This window comes from Camelus dromedarius, chromosome 9 (genome assembly GCF_036321535.1).
Source record: "Camelus dromedarius isolate mCamDro1 chromosome 9, mCamDro1.pat, whole genome shotgun sequence".
NCBI classification, from domain to species: domain Eukaryota; kingdom Metazoa; phylum Chordata; class Mammalia; order Artiodactyla; family Camelidae; genus Camelus; species Camelus dromedarius.
The window spans coordinates 71,633,296-71,653,946 of record NC_087444.1 but is presented as its reverse complement, the minus strand read 5'-3'; the positions used below and the strand labels follow the sequence as shown (position 1 = coordinate 71,653,946).

The following is a 20,651-nucleotide window of genomic DNA, read 5'->3' as shown; positions in this document are numbered from 1 at the left end:
CAGTATAATCTTGTTTATCTATTCTACATTTTGAAATCCCAGTTTATCCCTTCCCACCCCCTATCTGTTTCTTCTTGATTCTGTTTTGGTGGACTGTATGTTTCTAGAAACCTGTCCATTTCTTCTAGGTTGTCCAGTTTGTTGGCATATAATTTTTCATAGTACTCTCTTATGTTTTTTTTTTTTTGTATTTCTGTGGTATTGGTTGTAATTTCTCCCCTTTCGTTTCTTATCTTGTTTATTTGGGTCCTCTCTCTTTTATTTTTGGTGAGCACAGCCAGAGTTGTGTGTGTGTGTGTGTGTGTGTGTGTTTTAAGGACCCTGAATCTGTGACTAATTTGACAGCATGGAAATAACAGGTTTAGGTTATTTTACAAAAAGAGCTCAGCTGCTCATACACAGCAACAGGGCTTGCTTGGGGGGGGGGAACAATTCTTCAGACTACTGCACAGTGACCCAAGGACTCTCATCCTACACAAAAGTCAGTACGAAAGGGCACACAGACAAGCTTTTTGTAAGACAGAAAACAGAGACATTCACTTACTAAATAACGTGTCCACAATGACTATAAGGCATCCCTTAGGGGATAAGCATGTATTTGTAGGAAGCAAAAGAAAGCTTTCACGGGATGACTCAGTGAACCGGCAATGAAGAAAATACATTTCAAAAGATGGCTTCAGACCTACACGAAGTTTTCACTGAAATACTTCAAAAATAAATAGAAGACTTTCCTCTGTATTAAAATAATTTTTAAAAAATACATCATGGATAAAATAAACTTCAGCAGAAATCCAAGCCCCATCCAGAAACATACGTTTGCAAATAACATAAGTAAAACCCAGAAAATGTTTCAACAAAAATATTGTTGGAACTGCCTAGAATATAGCCAGAGGTTTGTCGATTTCATTTACTCTTTCAAAAAACCAGCTCTTGGTTTTATTGATTTTTTTCTATTTTTTAAAATTTCCCTTTTATTTATTTCCTCCCTGATCTTTATCATTTCTTTCCTTCTGCTGACTTTAGGTTTTGTTTGTTCCTCTTTTTCTAATTCTTTTAGGTGGTCTAAATGTCTTTTGAACCCTTCCCCTCCTCTCTGTCCCACAGCCCTGGTCCTGTTCCTGGCTCCCCCTCACACCTCAGTTTCCTCACCTGAGCCTCCTCCCTGCTCTTCCGCCTTATCCTTGCCCTTTTCTGTCCCAGCTACTCTCAACTTGGCAGCTAGAGGAGTCTTCCTACAGCACACACCCGTTCCTGACTTTCTTTTTAAAAAAAATTTTTTTTATTGAAGTCTAGTCAGTTTACAATGTCGTGCCAATTTCTGCTGTATGGCATCATGTTTCAGTCATACATATACATACATATATTCCTTTTCATATTCTTTTTCATTATAGGTTTCATACAAGATATTGAATATATTTTCCTGTGCTATACAATAGAACACTGCTGTTTATCTATTTTGTATAGTTAGTATCTGCAAATCCCTAACTCCCACTTCATCCCTTCCCACCCCCTTCCCCCCAGTAGCCATAAGTTTGTTTTCTAAATCTGTCTCTTTCTGTTTTGTAAATAAGTTCATTTGTGTCCTTTTTTTTAGATTCCACATATAAGTGGTATCACATGGTATTTTTCTTTCTCTGGCTTACTTCACTTAGTATGATGATCTCCAGATCAATCCCATGTTGCTGCAAATGGCATTATTTTATTTTTTATGGCTGAGTAGTATTCCATTGTATATATACACCACATCTCTTTATTCAGTCATCTGTTGATGGACATTTAGGTTGCTTCCATGTCTTGCCTATTGTAAATGTGGCTGCTATGAACATTGAGGTGCATGTATCTTTTTGAATTAGAGCTTCCTTTGGATATATACCCAGGAATGGGATTGCTGGATCATATAGTAAGTCTACTTTCAATTTTTTCAGGAATCTCCGTACTGTTTTCCATAATGGCTGCACCAAACTACACTCCCACCAACAGTATAGAGGGTTCCCTTTTCTCCACACCCTCTCCAGCATTTATTGTTTGTGAACTTTTTCATGATGGCCATTGTGGCTGGTGTGAGGTGATACCTCATTGTAGTTTTGATTTGCATTTCTCTGATAATTAGTGATACTGAGCATTTTTTCATGTGCCTCTTGGCCATTTGTATGTCTTCATTGGAGAAATGTCTGTTTAGGTCTTCTGCCCATTTTTGGATTAGACTGGTTTTTTTGTTATTAAGGTGTATGAGCTGTATATATATTCCGGAAATTAAACCTTTATCAGTCGCATCATTTTTGCAAATATTTTATTCCATTCTTTCGGTTGTCATTTTGTTTTGCTTATGGTTTCCTTTGCTGTGCCAAAGCTTATAAGTTTAATTTGGTCCCATTTGTTTATTTTTGCTCTTATTTCTATTGCCTGGGTAGACTGCCCTAGGAGAACATCGCTATGATTTGTCAGAGAATCTTTTGCCTGTGTTTTCTTCTAGGAGGCTTATGGTATCTTGTCTTATGTTTAAGTCTTTAAGCCATTTTGAGTTTATTTTTGTGTATGGTGCAAGTGTGTGTTCTGACATCACTGATTTATATGCAGCTGTCCAGCTCTCCCAACAACACTTGCTGAAGAGACTGTCCTACCTGCATTGTATATTCTTGCCTCCTTTGCCAAAGATTAACTGACTGTCCCTGACCTTCTATGGCTCATAACTTGCCATAGCTCCCCAGTGCCCTCAAGAGAAGATCTAAATTCTTAGTCTGGGATTTTGGCATGCAGAATCTGGTTCCTGCTAACCCCTCTGTTCACACCTTTTGCCCTAGCCACGGTGAACCTCTAACTCCCTCAATGTATCAAGCTCTCTTTCTACTTAACAGCTCTTCAGACTCCCTATTTCATTAGACTCAGCCTTTTTCTAGTCCTTTTTCTACCCTCTATCCTCTAGGACTCAGTTTAGCTATCCCCTCCTCTAGGAAGTCTTTCCTGACTCCCAGACCAGGTTAGGTTTCTTCTTGGGCCCCCCAAGTCCCATGGACTTCCCCAACGCTGCCCACTTTGGATGTCCCTGACAGGGAACAAGTCTGTGTCCCCCAGTTGACCATGAACCCTAGGAGAGGGGAGCCTGGGGCTGTCTCAATCTCGGCAGTGTCCCTAACAATGCCCAGCATGGGGGTGGGCACACAGTAGGTACTTAGCAAAAATTTTGAATTAAGTAAGTAATTCATTCCATCATGATGAATTCCCATGCTTATTCATCTACTAAGACTTCTGACCTCTGGACCATTACTTCAATTCCCAGAATGCTTGCTCCTTTGCAAAGGAGTGGGCTTGGAGCTTGCCATGGGGATGGCTCAGCTGTATCTTTGGACAAAGTGGCAATATTTTTGGCTTAGTCAGCCTCGGGTTGTCTCCAGTATGTTCCTAATTCAGAAGAAGTGATCATGTGAAAAGCAAAAGGAAATGCATCTTTACTGAAACATGATCCATGCTTTTTTTGCTTCATATAAGCCTGAGGACTCCTGGGACCATCTCAAAATAGTCCTCTGTAGTTCAATTTCTTTTTCTAACCTTTGCTCAGGCCATCCCCATAGCATTACAGGGTCAAGCATAAGTTCTTCCCTCACCAGGAAGCCTTCCTGACCCTTTAGCACTTCAGTATCACCCACCTTCTGCCTCCTTACTTCTTCTAGGAGGAGGCACAGCCTGTGTGTATGGGAAGTCCTCCTGACTGTCTAGCGTTCCTCCATCCTGCTGTAGGCTGATTCACCGGTAGGAGTTCCTGTGTGTGTGTGTGTGTGCGCGTGTGTGTGCGTGTAGTCCCAAAGCAATCTAACCTCACTCCTTCATGCTGAAAGGAAGGCAGGTAATGGGTTTCAGGAGTAAACAGAACCTGAATCTTGATGGATGCATTTTTAAGAGCTTTTTATTGGCGACAGTGCAGAACCACGAGGGGGAGGGTAGCAGCCCAGTGCCAGCCAGCCCCAGCACCCCCCGGGGGTCAGGTGCAAAATACAAAGAAAATCACAAATACAGCATGGGGGGTGGGGGTTGGGGAGTCAATAAATGGTGGTCTGCAGGGGCAGGCCCTGCTCACAGTCTCACACTCACACCCAGAATTCTCAAAGATACAGATTGTGAAAATCTATAATCCCTCAGTCTTACTCACAAAAATAAAATCTCAGGTCCCCAACGAACCCAGAGTTGGGAGACGGCTGGAGGATCAGGGACCTCAGGACGGAGACAGATGGAAAAGGTCTGGCAAAAACAGGACAAGAAAAGACGGAGCGGGAAGGAGGCAGCCAGAGACGGCTAGAAACAACCAGAAGGGCCGAGACAGTTAGAAAAGAGACAGCTACAGAGAGAGACAGCCAGAGACAAGCAGTCTCAAAGTCTCCAGAAGCAGTGTTTCCAATTCAATGGCATGGCTTTGAGGGCCAACGTGACCTAGGCCAAGGTTGCAGAAGCGCTCACACACTCGCACTCACGCACACACACACCCATATATAATATATTTATTTATACATAATAGATATAAGTGCCTTTCGGAAACCAGGAAATGGATAAATAGGCACAGGAGTGGGGCTGGGTTCAGGGCGGGAGCCGCGGGACGGGGCGGTGGAATGTTTTCCATGCAGCACTGAGGGCGGCGTGACCCACCCGATATTAAAAAAAAAAAAAATCCATTGGCCTCATGATAAAATTCTCATGAGGTGAAGCACAAGGGAAGGCGGGGTGCAGGAGCCAAAACCAAGAATCGGGGCTGGGGCTGGGGGAGGGGAAGCTGGGGTGGCGGGAGCCCAGCCCCTTTGAGTTTGCCAGTCCAAAAATATGGAGGGTGGGGGCCAAAGCCTCAGCCTTTCAATCTCCAGACAAATGTCGGGCCCTCTGGCAATCTCCCCTTGCTTCCTTTCTAGAAAGGATGTGGGGTGCCGAGGGGAGGGAGAAGTTGGCGTCCTAGGCTGGGTTGGGGTTCCAGGCCTTGCAGAAAAAGGCCAGGGATTGGTCTGGGGGGAGAAGAGGGGCCACGCGGATGGATAACGGTCACACCCCTCTCCATTCTGTCGCCCCCTTGAGTCTAAATCATTCTGAGGAGAGGAAGGAGGCATATGGTGGGAGGGTAGGGGAAACCACGGAAAGGCTTTGGGGAGTGGGGGTACAATCCCTCCGCAAGAGTTCTCTCCCCCCACGATCCGGCCAACTCATTTCACAGTATAAAACTCTCCAGCAGGTCAGGCGTCACATCGCCCCCTGCTGCCTGAATCAGAGAGGCCCAACAAGGAAGGCCAGGAGGGGAGGCTGAAGGTGGGGAGAGGGGAATAATACTGTAATCAGACCGGAGGGCTGGGGTTTGAACGTGCGGCATCCTTAGGAGGCGGGAGTTTTAAACCAGAGCCAGTTTTGCTGGGAAGAGCAGCTGGACGGTCAGGGAGGGAGGTTCACATTTCAGACTAAGTCTGGGTGAGGGGAAGGAGATTATCATAGGGGAGCATCAGCTTCCCTTTAAAGGGGGGCTCAATTCAGAGGAAGCTCTAACCACATGGAAATGTTGGATACATAGGCTTAGGTCGGGGGAGCAGGGAGAACCAGCCTGGTGACCCCTTGAAGGGTGGGTGTGGGCGACCCTGGGTGGGGGAGCTCTGTGGCGTTTCCTTGTTAGGCTTCTCTGGAAAGGACTCCAGCCCACCCCACCGCCCACCGCCTGCACCCCCTTCCCTCTTGCCCGAAGGTGGGCATCACCCCCCACCCCCCACCCCATCCCCAGAGCTTGGGTTGAAGTGAGTGAGCCAACCGGCAGCTGGGGGTGTCCATCCCCTCCCTACCCCCTGTCCCCAAAGTCACCAGCTCTCTGGCCTCGCCAGGCCACAGAAACAAGAGGCAGCACAAAGCACAAGGAAGTCCTCCTGTCCGATGGCAGTGGTAGCAGAGGGTCCGACAGGAGAGGCAGGGAGCCCACACACCGGCTTTGTCTCTTTCCCTCTCTCTCCTCCTCCTCCTCCTCTTCCAAATCTCTCTCCCTTGTGTGTTTGTTTGTTTTGTGTCTAAAGAGTTCACAGAGCAAGAAGGGAGGGCGAGTTCAGGGGGTCGGAAGGCTGGTCACTGCCGCTGGTGCGTTGGGTGCCGGCGAACGCGGAGACCTCCGGGCAGGTGAGGACAAACGAGGAAGTGTACGAAGGGTTAACAACGGGGAAAGGGTCGCCGAGGACTTGAACTTCACTGTGTGTAAAGAGAGAAGCTGTCAGGTTGGGGGGTGCGTCTTGGCTGGTCTGGAAGGGCAGGGGCGGTGGTGGTGGGGGCGGCAGCAGCCAGCTGAAACCATCTTCCTTAGTGGATGCTGACCCCGGCAAATCTCTCACCTCCGCCAGCGGGCCCGGCCCAGGCCCCTCTTCGTAGGGGATCTTGCAGCCCGGTTTGTGGGCCACGAGCACAAACTCCAGACGTTCCTTCTCCTTTTGGAGCTCGGCGATCTCCGACTCCAGCTCCGCCTTTTCTTCCTCCAACTGGTCTGTCTCCTGAGGTCCCCGGTGGCCGGGTTGCGGAGGAGAGTGAGGAAGGAAAAAAAGGCAGTGAGCGACTAGAGAAGGTGGGTCATGGCTGAAACGGTCTCCCCTAGACTGGCTGCCGAGGCCCAGGGCTGGAAGGCAGCTCTGGCCTGAAAGACCCCCCGAGATGGAGGCCTGGTGTGCTCTGGAACTTGGGCCAAGGGTCTTGTCTCCTAGAAGCCTCAGTTTCCCTCTCTGTCAAGTGGATGGTTGGGAAAGGACCAGGTGTACATGGGAAGTCTCTGGTTGCAAGACGCACTCAGAGGTTTGTTGAATGAATCAACGATCGTTATCTAAGGCCACCTATTCCCCTCTGTGACCCTTCCCCCTCTGCCTCCCAGGATAAAGACCAGATAGCCCAGGAAAGTAGCTTTCCCTGATTTCCTTTAATGGTAACAGGTCACCCTGCAAGCATAAGGTAGAAAACTCTCTGGCTGAGGTTGGGCATAAAATTAGAGGAGGACCTGGGTGGAGACCATCAGCTCAAGACCTGAGAACTACAGGTGGCTGGGGCAGGTGATGGGGAATTGATGTAGGATTAAAGGATTTCATTTCACAGACTCTCCAGGATGTGAAAGCTACAAGGAACCTGGGAGATTCCAAGAGGGGCTGAAGAGATGGAGAAACTGAGGCAAAAATGGGTTCTTGCTTTCCCAAGACCGAAAAAGAGGAAATGACTGGAGCTGTCCTCTATTAAAGGTCACTCATATGTCCCCTCAGGATGAAACGAAGACCAGGAGACTGGTAGGGGGGCGAGGCGAGGAGGTCATAAACCAGGACAGGGAGTGGCCAGGAGTGAGGGTCTGTGTGTGTGAGATGGGTGACCCTGTCTGTATCTAGTTCCACATGTGGAACCTCTGGTTCTCCGTCCAGGATAAGGGCACAGGTGGTGCTGGATACCAGATGATGGGGGGATAGCACCCCACTTCAGCATTCTCCCACCCCGCACCAGGGACTATCCTCACCGCCTGGAGTCGGTCAGTCAGCTCCCTCCGCCGGTTCCTACACTTCGCTGCTGCCAGTTTGTTTCGTTCTCGGCGAACCCTTCTCTTCTCCTCCTCCTCTGGGGTGAGCTGAGTAGGGGAGAAAGAGGCCATGAGGTCTGGGGACACAGCATACCTCCCAATCCATCCTAAACCTCCTCTTCTCCAAGAGCCCCCAGGAGTGAGAAAAGGACCCTCTGGTCCTCCTAACTGTGGCAAGGATGATAGGGTTTCTGCAGCATTTAGGCTGCAGGTGATCCCTCCCCCCAGTACTGAGAAAGTTCCTGCCTCTCTCCTTTCATCCCCACTCCCACCCCAGACCAAGTTCAGATGCCCCTTACTCACCGTCTCCTCTCGGGGTCTCCTAGGCCGGGCTCGGGCTGGGCGGGCAGGCCCAGGTCCACTGGTGGTTCCGCTGGTGGAAGGCCCACCACTGCCACTTGCTCCGCCACTGCTGTAGCCACTCATGCCCGGCGTGGAGTAACTGGTTCCTGGCATGTCGTAGGGATCGACGGCCGGGGGCTGGGAGGCCAGTGGCTGCCCCTGGGACTGGGCCATGGAAGAGATGAGGGTGGGTTGCACGAGCCACTGGAGGTCCTGGCTGGTTGTGATCGCGGTGACCGTGGGCACGAAGGAACCGGGCATTTCCCCAAGACCGGCGCACTCCTACGGGGTGACACATACACACACAGGCGTAGACACACAAACAGAGACACCGACACACACACACCCAACACACATACACACACCGACCCCGTGAGTGAGCACAGGGCGAGCGGGTGTGGATGTGTGTGTCACAGGCAAAAAGCCACAACACCCACCCTTCCACTACACCGTGACGCAGTGGTTAATGAGAGGATTTCTGTGCAACTGGCTTCTACCTCCTCCTTCTTCCTCGGGGAAAGGTTGCACGGTTCCAGCGGGTGGTGAATCACACCCCGGGTTGGTGACTCTTAGGTGTGGGGGGTGGGGAGGAGGCTGGACACAGCCGGTGACAGAACCCCCGGGATGGAGTCACAGCCACACACACAGCCACAACACCCCACCCCCACCCCAGAGGCAAGGGGAGGGAGAGGGAGAGGCCTTAGGCCAAGCCTTCCTCTACACTCACACACAGATACACACCCCTCTGAGCAAAGGGATGAGGGATTGGGGGGGATCATGAGACCCCATGCAGGGGCGGGGGTCCCAGTTAAAAGGGTGTAGGGGGACGGGCCTAGGAGTTTAGAACAACGTTTCAAGTAACTGTCTCTCCCCAGAGTGAGACTGATAAGTGACAGGTTACGATGAGCAGACAAGTAGAGAAAGTGAGGAGCCGGGCTCCCGTAGACTGTAGCGGAGGGGGAACGGTGTAGGTCCTGAGACCCCAAGCCCAGGCAGCGCTCATCTCCCCCCACCCCCCAAATGAAATCCTAGAACTGCTCGGAAGGCTTAACTACTCTCCCAGGGGGCGTGGTGAGGGATGGGCTGGCTCGCTGGCCAATCAACGTCCTGGAAATCCAGAGGGGGCGGGGCTCCAGGAGACAACCTGGGGGGTTCCTCTAGGGTTAGCGGTTCTAGTCCCGTCTTCAGACACGCCGGAGGCACCGGGCGTCCGGAGTAGAGGGAGTGGGAATATGCCTGTGTATGCCTGGAGAAGCGGGTGACGGTCACCATGTCTCCCAAAGAAACCCCGACACACAGACACCCTCTGACCCAGAGAGCGGAGGGACAGGATCTTTGCAAGGTCCTTGCGGACTCATGGTTTCGCAGCGGATCGCTCCTTTCGCGATTGGAATCCTCTCGCTCAGCCTCTAGAAGCCCATAAAAGAGACCCTAACGCTGAAGAACCACGGGTTCCGGGGACGAACTGGGGGAAGGAAACTGCGCCCTACAAATAGGAAGGGAAAGTTGATTGGCTGAAGCTCATGTCGCGGCGGCCAATCGGAACGCCGGACTGCCCCCTCCCTTAGCAACGTGGCCCCGGCGTTCCAAAATAGAACGCTCCCGGGACGTCAGGGGCGGGGCGGACGAAGGGGGCGCCACGCGCCGTGCGTGCCCCGCGTCAGACGGAGGATTCCAGCGCGTCAGCCGTTACGCACGGGTCCCCCGTTACGTCTCCGCGCAGGAGGCGGAGGCTGCGTGACCAAGGGTTCGAGGCCCGCCTTCCCGCTGGGTAGAGGGTGACCTGGCGCCGGAGTAGGCGCTCGGATGGAGGAGGAAAAGAGAGGAGGCTACTGAAAGCTTCTCCGGGATTTCCCCCACCTGCTTAACCGCGCTAGCTTCAGGTTGGTGACCTGAGTAGGGAGCCGTCCCCGAGCTGGCTTAAAGTTCTTACCCCTGCTACCGCATACACGTTGCATGAAACAGCTCACTCTCCCCACCCCCAAAGCCTACCCCTCTGTGTTCCCTCCCTGCGCTCCACGCACACAACCAATTGCGAGTACGTCTGGACTCAGCAGTTTGCAAAGTGCGCCGTGAGCCTATTCCCTCTCAGATCTTGGGTTTTGACGCTACTTTATTTTGGGTGGGGGTATTACTCGCTCCCCACCTTGCCTTTAAAAACTGTATAAACACAAAGCAGCACCCCGACCCTCTGGACCTTACCTGGGAGGCGGCGGCGGTGGGTGGACTGCCGAAGGAGTCCACCGAAGACAGATACTGAGACTCGGCGGAGGGTGAGGAGCTGCACCGGGAGCCGGAGTCGTAGTCTCCGGGGAAAGCTTGAAACATTTCCCTGGGCACAGGGGGACCCCTGTGACCACGCTGAGGTCGCCGGGAAGCCAAGGCTATGGCCGGGTGGGAGAAGAAAGGTGCGAGTCCGGGGTGAGCCGAGCGCGTCCCCAGAGTACGCTGTCCGGGGAAACTCGGGGTGAAGGTAGCGTCCCGCTCCAACAATGGCAAAGTTTCTGTGTAATTCCTTTGCGGTGCCCAGGCCCCCACAAGATGCCGCTGTGCCTCCTGGAAGTCCAGGCTCCGTAGGACCAGGGGCGAGGGGGGATCGCTCCCCCAGAGGTGGAAAGCTTTGTCCCGCTGTACAGAATCTGCTTCGGGTGCGGTCCCCTCCACGCGTCCGGCGGGTCCCACGGGGGGAGGGGAGTAATAAAGAAGAAGAAAAAAAGTAAGTCGATCTTCCAAAATAAAATGTAGAATTATCTAGAAGAAGCCTTCCAAAAACTTTCCGGAAAAAAATAATAAACCGAATTTCACAGCCTCAAGAAGAACAACCACAACAATCAAGTCCCAGCTCCGCGTGTCCCTGCCTTGGCCGTAGCTTTCAGTCTTATGAATGAAGCTCAGAACCGCCAGCCTGTATTTATATACCCAGGGCCCGGCCCCCCTGCTTACGTCATCCGGCCAGCGCGCCACAAACTTCTCAGTATCTCCGGCCCTAGTGAACCCGGCCCCGCGCCGTCCGGCAAGAGGTCTGCCCTAGCATCGATCTGATTACCTGCATCCCCCTCATAGCCTTGGGGGTCTTGGGGGCTGCGTTCTGGAGCATTCGGCGGGAGGGGATCCCGGCTTGGTCTCCCCGGAGTTCCTGTGACGCAATTAGCCATATAAGGAGCTCGGCCGGCGCGGCTGAGTGTTTGTTTGGTATCCTAGCAATTACGTCAGAGGGAATCCCTCGCTCGCTCGCGCGCTCGCCCCGCGCGCCTGCGGAACCTGCCTGCGCCTGCGCAGCGCGGCGCCTCCCCGGGGGCTGGTATTAATAGGCAATTAGCCTGGCCCAGGGGAGGACCCCAGCGGGGAAGACCCCAGTAGAGGTTCCCTCTCACCTCTGGCAATTCCCCCCGCCCCCCATTTCTCCTGGTGGTGCAGCGCCCTCTCTCGAGAGGAAGGTCAAATCTCCAAAAGGAGACCCTGGCTTGTGTCGTGTAGTCACATAGGCGGGGAAACTGAGTCCTGAGCCGGATGGGAGGGGCTCTGATGCTCCAGGTGAAAGTGGAAGTGGGGGTGGAGTCCCGAGGTTTATACCAGCTTCTACCCTGACTCGCTGTTCGAGCTTTAAAAATGTTTACCTCTCACTTTTCCCAGATGGACAAAGGATGTGTGTCTTGGACCCTAATGCCTCCCCAGGTCCAGCGTTTGGGAGGTACGTGGGTTTGGAGGGGCTAGGGAATGAAACTTAGGGTGAAGGGTCCCAGTTGCTGATGGTGTTGGTAGCCTCTCCTTTCCGCTCCTTATCCGTAGTCAGAAATAATGTTTGCGGGGGGCGGGGGATAAATAATAATAGTAATAATGATAACGATGATAATAGTAGTAGTAATAATAATAATAGATGCCATGTATTTAACACTTACTGTATATCAGCTCTTGTACTAGGCCTTTCAATACAAGATCTGCAATCCTTAAAACAGCTGTGGAAGGTTAAAGGAGGAAAAATCTTCATTTTATAAGAGGAAAATGATAGATTGTGAGTTGCCCAAGATTCCTTCGCAAGAAATGCAAACCCAGAATTCCCTTCTCTTCCTGACTTCTGAGAGCTGCCTGTTTAGGTGAAACTCCCTGAAAAACCTTGGTGTTGTTTAAATGACAACTTCCATTGGTGGGGAGCTCTAAGCTTTGCAAACCTATCCCTACCTGCTCAACAGTGTACAATATTATAACCTAGGCTCAGAGGGGTAAGCTGCTTACCTGGCCGCCCAGTTAGGAAATGTAGTTCAAGAGTCTAATTAGGGTATTTTGGGCACCACAGCCTCCAACTCTTAAGCACCCACTGGTAAGATTTCCCCCAGCTGCTTCCTAAACCTGAGTTCCTGGCACTTCCCTCCCAATGCAGAGCCTGGCCCCTTCGGGGCACAGAGGGAGAAGCTCTTGAAAGTCCTCGAATCCCACAGGTCTAGAGAGGGGGAGGGCCTGGCTCGTGGTCACACAGCAGGTCTCCAGCAGAGCAGGAGGGTCTGAGTGGTTCCTGATTCCCTGTCCCAATCGAGGGGAGTGGGTAGGGAGGTGAAAGGCTGGAGGGACATGGGGGCAATACAGGGAGGCTGAGGTTTCTAGACAAAGGCCCAGCCTCAAGCACCTCGTTCCCCCACGCCCCCTCTGTCTGCCACCAGTCTGGCAGTAAGGACAGGGACTAGGAGATGACACAGCAACCACCACCAAGCAGTGACTCGGCCCCAGCATCAGACAGGGAGTGACCCCTCATTCCTGTTCTGTCCAAGCCCCTCATCTCCTCTCCCACGGAATAAAGAAGACACACAAATACCTACCCTGGCTGCCCAAAGACCTTCACACCCTGACACAGGTGGCCCACACTTCCACACAGCTGCCAGTACGTACTCACACTCGGGTCACACTCAGGCATTCAGACATTCACCCACAAGCCACAACACACACGGCCACACCGAGAAACAGCATGCATGTGCACACACACACACACCTGCACACCCAAACACACCTTCACCCGGTTACCAATACACATACCTTCGCAACAGATGCTCGTGGATGCTCTTTACATACAAGAACAAGAATTAATTCCTCTGAGCACTCACATTAATGGGCTTAATTCTCACAACATTCCTACAAAGTAGGTACTATCATTTTACAGGCAAGAAAACGGAGGCCCAGAGAGGTGAAGTCAGTTGCCTAGAGTCACACAGCCAATTAGTGGCCGAGCTGGGATAGGAATGTAGCACATGGGGCTTCAGAGCCTGTGCTTTAAATTATTAAGTGAGTTATGTATGTCACACTCATGTGGATACTGGGTATTTACCCCACCAGACAGGCAGACCCAGAACCTAGGTAGCCTAAGCTTACATTCTGGCCCCACCACTGAGTGGCTGGGTGAACTTGAGCTGTTGATGTCTGGAGCCTCCGCTTCCTTGCCTGGGAAAGGAGGTCAGAGTAGCCCCGAGTTCATGAGGCTGGTGGGAGAATTATGTAAAATGAATATCAGTAAAACTCCTGGAACAAGCTTGGCATGTTGTAGGGGCTTATTTTGTTCTAAAAACAAAGCCACCTTGACCTTTGCAAATGTAGACCCTCCTACGGACATCACCAGGAGCAGAGACACACAGGATCACGTTAGAGCTTTCATGGGTCCTGGGAAATTTTGCGTTCATCAGCCTCTTTCTCCATAAAGGCATTTTAAAAATTACATTTCATGACTGCATTGGTAAAAGGCATATATCATATATTAAAACATTTTATTTGACCTAGAAGTCCAGTTTTTCTTTCATCTAAAAAGAAATTAAATATTTTCATGAGCCTCTAAAATTAGACTGGGCCCTGGCACCATGCCCTCTGTGACTAAGGGAAAAATCGGTCCTGGAGACAGACAGACACACATGCACACACAAAGACACACAGAGTCTCACTCAAACACACACAGACATGTGCGTGCCTTGCTCGCAGAGCTTAGTGTGGGCAAGACAAGTCTTTCTCCATGGGGCTCAATCCCAGGGGGCTTCCAGGAGGAGGAGGACCTCTGCTCTGGCTCCCGAGTGCTTGGCTCTGCATGGGGAGGAGGCGGGGGGAGCCCTCAGCCTTCTGCCCTGAAGATTGGGACTGGGCCAGCTTTGCTTGCTCAGAGCATCCTGTAAACAGCCCCAGGGTTGGCCAACGCTACCAAAAGGAGCCCTCAGCACATTTGAACATTCTTCCTTTGGCAAAATCCTTGCTGCTCTGTTCTTGCATCCACAGAGAAAGGTTGGATGACGGTGGGCTCTGAAAGTCCTTTCGGGTTCTGAAATGTAATTATAAAAATGAGGAGGAGGAGACTGAAAGTCAATGCTTAGTAAGCTCTGCTCAGTGCTTTCACATGCATTATCTCAGTCAATCCTCATACCACATCAGCCCCATACATAAGTTCGGTTGTTATCCCTGTTGTACAGAGAAGGAAACCGAGGCACAAGGTGGTTAAGCCCGAGAACAGTGCTTCTCAGCTGTTAATGTGATCGCGAACCACCTAGGGAGTCTGGTGCACATCTGATGTAGTCTTTTGCATTTCCAGGAGCCCCTGGGTGATGCCAAGGCTCTGGCTCCAAAAGAAAGGCCTGTGAAAGTTTCTGAGGCACGAGAGGAGAGGGGTGTGTATGTGTGGGTGTGTGTCCTGCTGCCATGACTGTGACCTCCCTGAGGGTAGAGCCTGGCTGGTTTGTGACTGCCCAGGATTGAATAGTGAGTGTGACTGGGTGCTCCCCACTGAGCAATCCTAGAGGTCTCCTGGAGGGGGTGTCTGTGGAGTTTTGGGAAAGCAGGGTAGTCCAGGTTGGGGACGCTTAGCTTGACACCCCCCCCCCCCATCCTGCATCCAAACTCCTCACTCAGCACAGCCCACAAGGTCGGACATGACCTGGCCTGGTCCAGTTACGCCAGTCTCTCCCCTCCCTAGTCTCCTTTGTGTTCCATATGCTGTGGTCTCTCCGCCTCATCTTCAGGTCTTTGTGCGTGCTCTTTCCTCTGCCTGGGGCACACCCCTGCCCCTTCCACTAGCTGTTACTCTCTTCCTCCAGGTCTCAGGTCCTGTACCGACTCCTCCAGGAAGCCCTCCGTGGGTCAGTACCTGTCTCCTGGGAGCCCCGCTCCCTGCTCTGCCTGTCTGGGTTCATCACTGATCTTCCTCACTGGGCTGTATTATTACTCAGGCCCCAGGCTGATACTGTCTTGGTCATGGCCATGTCCCCAGTGCCATGTGCTCAGCAGGTACACAATAAATATCTGTTAATTAAGTGAATCTTCACCATTCACTCATTGATTCATTCATAAACTCTGACAGACTTCCTGGTGCAGGAACATATCTGGGCTTCTGTTCCTTTGCCATCTCGTTGTTTGAAGGGGAAAGATGTTATAGACCAGTTGACAGGCAGCAAGGCTGTCCATGGGTGTTGGGGCCTGACTCCAGGTGTTCATAAACAGTCCTCCGGCCTGTCCCTCCTGCCTGTTCCCAGGGAGGAAGTGAGTTGAGCTGATGACTCTGGGTCCTCCCAGGGGTAGGGTAGACACGTTTGTCAGGGGTGGGAAGAAGAAGGCTTGGTTTATAGAATCCAAACCATGGAGACAGAAATACAGATGCACAGGTGGGCAACACAGGTGTACACTCACACATCTCTGACCCTTGTCTGCACAGACACACAGTTAACTAAGTAAACATGCAATCACATGCAGAGCTAAACGCACACTGTCATGCATGCACATCATGGGTGTGCACACACCAAACTACACAGATGCCTACAGGCACATTCCTTTGTCTGTCTGCACAGATACACAAATCCACACATACAAACTGGCAGAGCCAGACACCCCCATCTGCCACTGTGAGGACCCCCAGAGCTGTGGGATCACGGAATCTCTTGGCTATCTATGTTAGTGTGGTGGTCCCCCCACAGTCATACAGGCACAGAGATGCTCCACAGACTTGGTCAGAGTTGCATAAAAACCTACAGAACAAGGCACACAGATACACTGATCACACACCTAGCTCCTGTCACTGTCTATGATCTTTCCCATGCACTCTCACAACTACACACACACACACACTCACGCACAATTTCACATATGCAGACACAGCACGCAGAGGCCACTCTCTGATGCTGGTTTATCTCAGGCCCTGGTCCAGGGGTGTTGTGGACTCACTGTGGGGGCCAACCTCCTAGCCACCCCTAATCCAAATCCACAGTGTGATGGTGTGTCACTGGCTATAAGCCCCCTAGGCATTGGGTGGCAGGAGTGCTCAGTGAGGTCTGAGCAAACCTGGAGGACTTCCTGGTGGAGGTGGGTGTGGCCAACTACTGGAAAGAATCCCCGAAAGCACTCTCTCCCCACAGTAGACATGCAAGACCAAAGAAGAGGAAGTAGGAGAGACTGTGGGAAGCTAAAAGGAAGGACCAGACCAAGGTGGTGAGGATGACAGTTTTGAAGACCTTTCTGGCTGGACTTTGAATGAACATAATGAGTAGTATTAATAATATAGCTGTCAGTCATTTGAGAAAACTAATTTTCTTGTTTAATTCCTCCAATAACACTATAAGCTGTGTGATGCTGGGCAAGTAACTTAACTTCTCTGGGCCTCAATTTCCTCATCTGTGAAGTGGGGATACTAACAGCACCTCCCTCTTACCGTTGTTTTGAAAAGTAAACAAATGTATATGTAAAATGCCTAGAACAGTACCTGGCAGAAAGCATGTTCCCTGTAAGTGTAAGCTGTCACGGCAATAATTATTATTATCCCCACTCAACAGATAAGGAAACTGAGGCCCAGAGTGCTTAGGGAACTTGCCCTACCTGCAGGTTTGCGTGGAGTGAGGGCCGGTGCCAACCGAGGTGGTGAGGCTCCCTGGTCCTAGGGTGAGTGGAGGCAGGGGCTCGCTGAGCTGGGGTGTGTGCGTGCGTGAGCTCACGGCATGGTGATTCCATTGTTCTCTGCGCAAACACCCAGACCCCATTTCCACCCCCGCAGGTCATCCAGCTGCTGGCCGCAGCCCACAGCCTCCCAGTCACACCCACACAGGCTTCCTCTTCACTGCCCAGGGGCCTCCCCACCGGCTCTCACCCTCACATACTTCCCTTTCTGCACCTTGAGGACGCCTGCGGCTGGGTGGTCTCTGGCTGGAGCTGCCCTGTCCCTGACTCAGGCTCCCTGCCCCCTCACTGACCCGAATGTGGCCTGCCGGCCCCCGCAGCCAGACAGCCACGCGGGGGTGTCGTAGGGTGGGGGGGGGGTCACAGCGGGCCACGTGCCCGCACCCAGGGTGGCTGAATTCCGCCTGTGATTCAGTCAGCTTGTCTGGGCCGCTGGGGGGTGCCCTGGCCCGTGATGTCAGCGGCCAGGTATGCGGCCGGCCAGCCGGGGTTTCTCCGAGGTGACTCAGGCGCCTGAGCTACCCTCTCCCTCCTGCAGACACTCCGGGCACCTATCCAGGGCGGGCAGGCGGCCGGCAGCCTGACGCTCCCTTCCCGGCCCCCTCCACGCCCTCCGCAGCCCTGAGCTGTGGGAACAATGGCCCAGGGGACAGGCATGAGGCAGGTCCCAGAGGCTAAGGCCCCAGGCCAGCCCTGGCAGCCCACCTGGCCCTCCCCACCTTCCCTGGAGATCCATAAGTGGGATGAAGTTCATTCATTCATTTATTCATCCAGTCAGCCATTCAGACACATTTTCTCAGCACCTCGCCTGTGTCAGGCTCTCTAGGCACTGGGGACAGAGCTGAGGACAAGACAGAAATTCCTCACCCACCCCCTATCAGAGCCTGAACACTGTACAATATTATTATTGCTGTTGTTACCCCTCCCCAAATTCCACCAGCCTGCAAGACTCAGGCTGATTTCTGTTCCTCCAACAGCCCTCCTAACAGTTCCAGCTTCTTTTCATTGTAAACCTCCAAACAGTCCCTTGGAGGATGTCCTTCCAGGACCCTGACCTTCAGCCAACCTGCTGCAGCAGGTGCTTTTTTGTCCCTCTTCAACTTTCCTCATTCTCAGTCCCACAGAATGATTTGAACCTTTAATCTCCCCACCCCCAAACTCCACCCCGCCACTGCCTTTCCTGAGCTTCACAGTCATGATCGTGATTGGGCCTTGCAGACACTGAGCGCTCCCTGGGAACTTACACCAGGGTCAAGACTTACAGACTCGGCTTCATTTGATCACAGCCATCCCTGTATTAGGCCTGTTATCATGCTCATTTTGTAGGAAGGAAACTGACACTCAGAAGTATTGTGGGACCCACTAGCTCAGAATCACACAGCTATTGCCTGAGTCTGTGATTCAGATTCTGGACACATGCATACAGGGACACACAAAGAGGAGGTAACAGTACTGCTGACAGTCCAAAGTAGTGTTTTGTAAAAGTTTATTCTGTGCCATGCACTTTCTAAGAGTTCTCTGTATGAACTTATTTACTACCCACCACAGTCCCCTGAGTGGATATCATTATTATTTGTACCCATTAGACAGATGATAAAACTAAGGTACATAGAGGTCCTAATGCTAATACAGTTCAAGTCCACAAATATTGACTGAAGCTCTGCTACATGTCACACTGTGTGGTGGGTGCGGAAAATTAGAGCTACATAGCCAGACGTATGTAGGAAAAGAGACCCAAAAAACTGGAAGGCACACATAGGAGAATGCCACCCAGAGGCATAGAACCATTCACACAGTTACACAGACATGTGCACTTGACACGGACACTCATGAGTCACTGATTCATTTACTCAATGAATAATTACTGAGTACCTACTGTGTGCAGGGCAGTGCTGGGAACCCAGCAATGACCACAACAGCCTTGGGACCTACCCTCGTGGGCCACGAAGTCCAGTGGGGGAGACAGACCATAAACAAACAAACAAGTGTATAATTAAAAATTGTGATAAACACTGCAGAAAGAACCATGAGAGACAATCTGCTGACAAACACAGTTGCCTGCAGAGTTACATACAGATGACCATACACAGAGATCCAGAGTGACACACATAACACACACACAACCAGAAATGCAAGCTAGAGGCAAAACTGTACACATCCATAGGTACTTACACACTTACTGTTTCACATATGACCACATATACTCACAAGTACACACAAACAGACACACAGTCAGCGGGGTTCAAATACCCATACATCCAGCTACACAAATGCAAACTGAGGAAACCACTCCCTCAGACCGACAGTTGCTCCCACATATGAAGGAAGCCATCGTGAGCATGCTCTCACACAGGAAATCCCCGATGTACATACACATTGTCACCGATAGAATCACTCACCTACAGTCACATCCATTCACACTGTCACACACCCAGTTTCTTCTCTCTGCTTGGAGATTCGCCCCAGCCCTGGTCACATGAAGCTACTGGATGGGGGGTGTTGCGGGTGTGTGTTGGGGATGAGTGATTAAAACCTCCCAGCTGTGGACAGTTTCCCAGACGGACACAGGGTGGAAGGACCTCGGGCTGAAAGAGGCTCAAGAAAGACAGGCAAGAGAACCCAAGGGGCTTGGGGAAAGGAACGGGAGGGAGCTCTCGGGCTGTGGCTCGAGTGTATATATGTGTGCACACAGGTTGTTCACCATGCGTCTGTCTCCGCTGGTTGGGACCCCAAAAGCAACAGTGCACACGGGAGTCTAAGGCAAAAGCAGCACACCAGAGGAGTGTGCTTGAATCTATTTTAGTTGTTATTGTTTGGGGGAGTATGAGACAGCTGCGGCGCGGGAGACGCTGGACAGACAGACATGCCGGGGAGGAGGGGGCGCAGACGGACAGATACCCAGCGGAGGCGGTCCCAGGTCAGACAGAAGGAGCGCGTGACAAGCAGACGGCGGCTGTCTAAAGGGAAACCGGCAATTTGGGGACCCGGTTCTCCCCCGCTCCCATCACCGCAGCGCCTCCCCCCCACCCCGGCTCCCGGTCGGCCCGTCTGTCCGCCCGGGCCGGTCCTGGTTGCGCCCTGTGCGGCCGCGCGGCCAGGCCTGGGACAAACAGCCTTTACGTTGCTAGGCGACGGCGTTCCACAGCCCGTCGCGTCACCGCGTCTGCGCGGGCGGGGGGGCGGGTGGCGCGCGGAGACGGCGGCTGAGTCGTTTGTTGACGTTGCTTGGCAACTGCCGTGGCGCTGCCGGGCAACGCCGGCCGACTGTTCTTTCTCTTAAAGGGGCAGGAACACCTTACAGGATCCGGCTCCTACCGCTGCGGGACTGATGCGCTGCAGGGAGAGGAGAGGGTCGCTCCCCAGGCATCGGGGAGGTTTAGGGGACTGGAGGCCCTTCTGGAGTAAAGCAAGAATACGAGGCAAGAGCTGTTGATACTTGAAAGTATTTGAGATGTTAGTGTTAGATGTTAGATTGATTGCACATGTGAATGAGCCCACTTGTGGGCACGTATGTCCATGGGGGAGTGGGTGACAGAGATAAACCGATAGAGAGACCCAGATTCAAATACCCACTCTGTGACCTTGACCTGTGACTTCCTTTTTCTGAGCCTCTTTCCTTCCTGAAATGGGAGTGATAACATCACCCACCTCCAGAATTGTGACTGTATGGAATCCTGTTAAACACTTAGCACATAGTGAGTGCTCCATACTTAACAGGTCTAATTATGTTAGTTGATAACTGGGTTCTGTCCCCACCCACTGGGTTTTGGGATAAATGAGACAGTGTTTGTAAAGTACTTACAGCAGCACAGTGTGCTCAATACACGAGGGCTGTTGTATTATTACTGATGTTTTTATTATTATT

The 20,651-nt window shown here is 51.8% G+C and overlaps 1 protein-coding gene across 2 annotated transcripts; it reads right to left on the bottom strand.

The window, feature by feature from the left end:
- Positions 1-3,885: 3,885 nt before the first annotated feature.
- Positions 3,886-10,774, bottom strand: FOSB (FosB proto-oncogene, AP-1 transcription factor subunit). 2 transcript variants are annotated; one of them, XM_031458870.2, is made up of 5 exons: positions 10,088-10,774; positions 7,847-8,167; positions 7,484-7,591; positions 6,333-6,488; positions 3,886-6,192 (listed from the first exon to the last, which is right to left on the bottom strand). In XM_031458870.2, exons 1-5 carry the CDS (start codon positions 10,211-10,213, stop codon positions 6,190-6,192), a joined length of 714 nt encoding a protein of 237 aa, XP_031314730.1. In that variant the 5' UTR covers positions 10,214-10,774; the 3' UTR covers positions 3,886-6,189. The 2 variants fall into 2 exon arrangements, with proteins under 2 accessions (XP_031314730.1, XP_010985886.2); XM_010987584.3 differs by having other exon boundaries at positions 3,886-6,488.
- Positions 10,775-20,651: the final 9,877 nt, after the last annotated feature.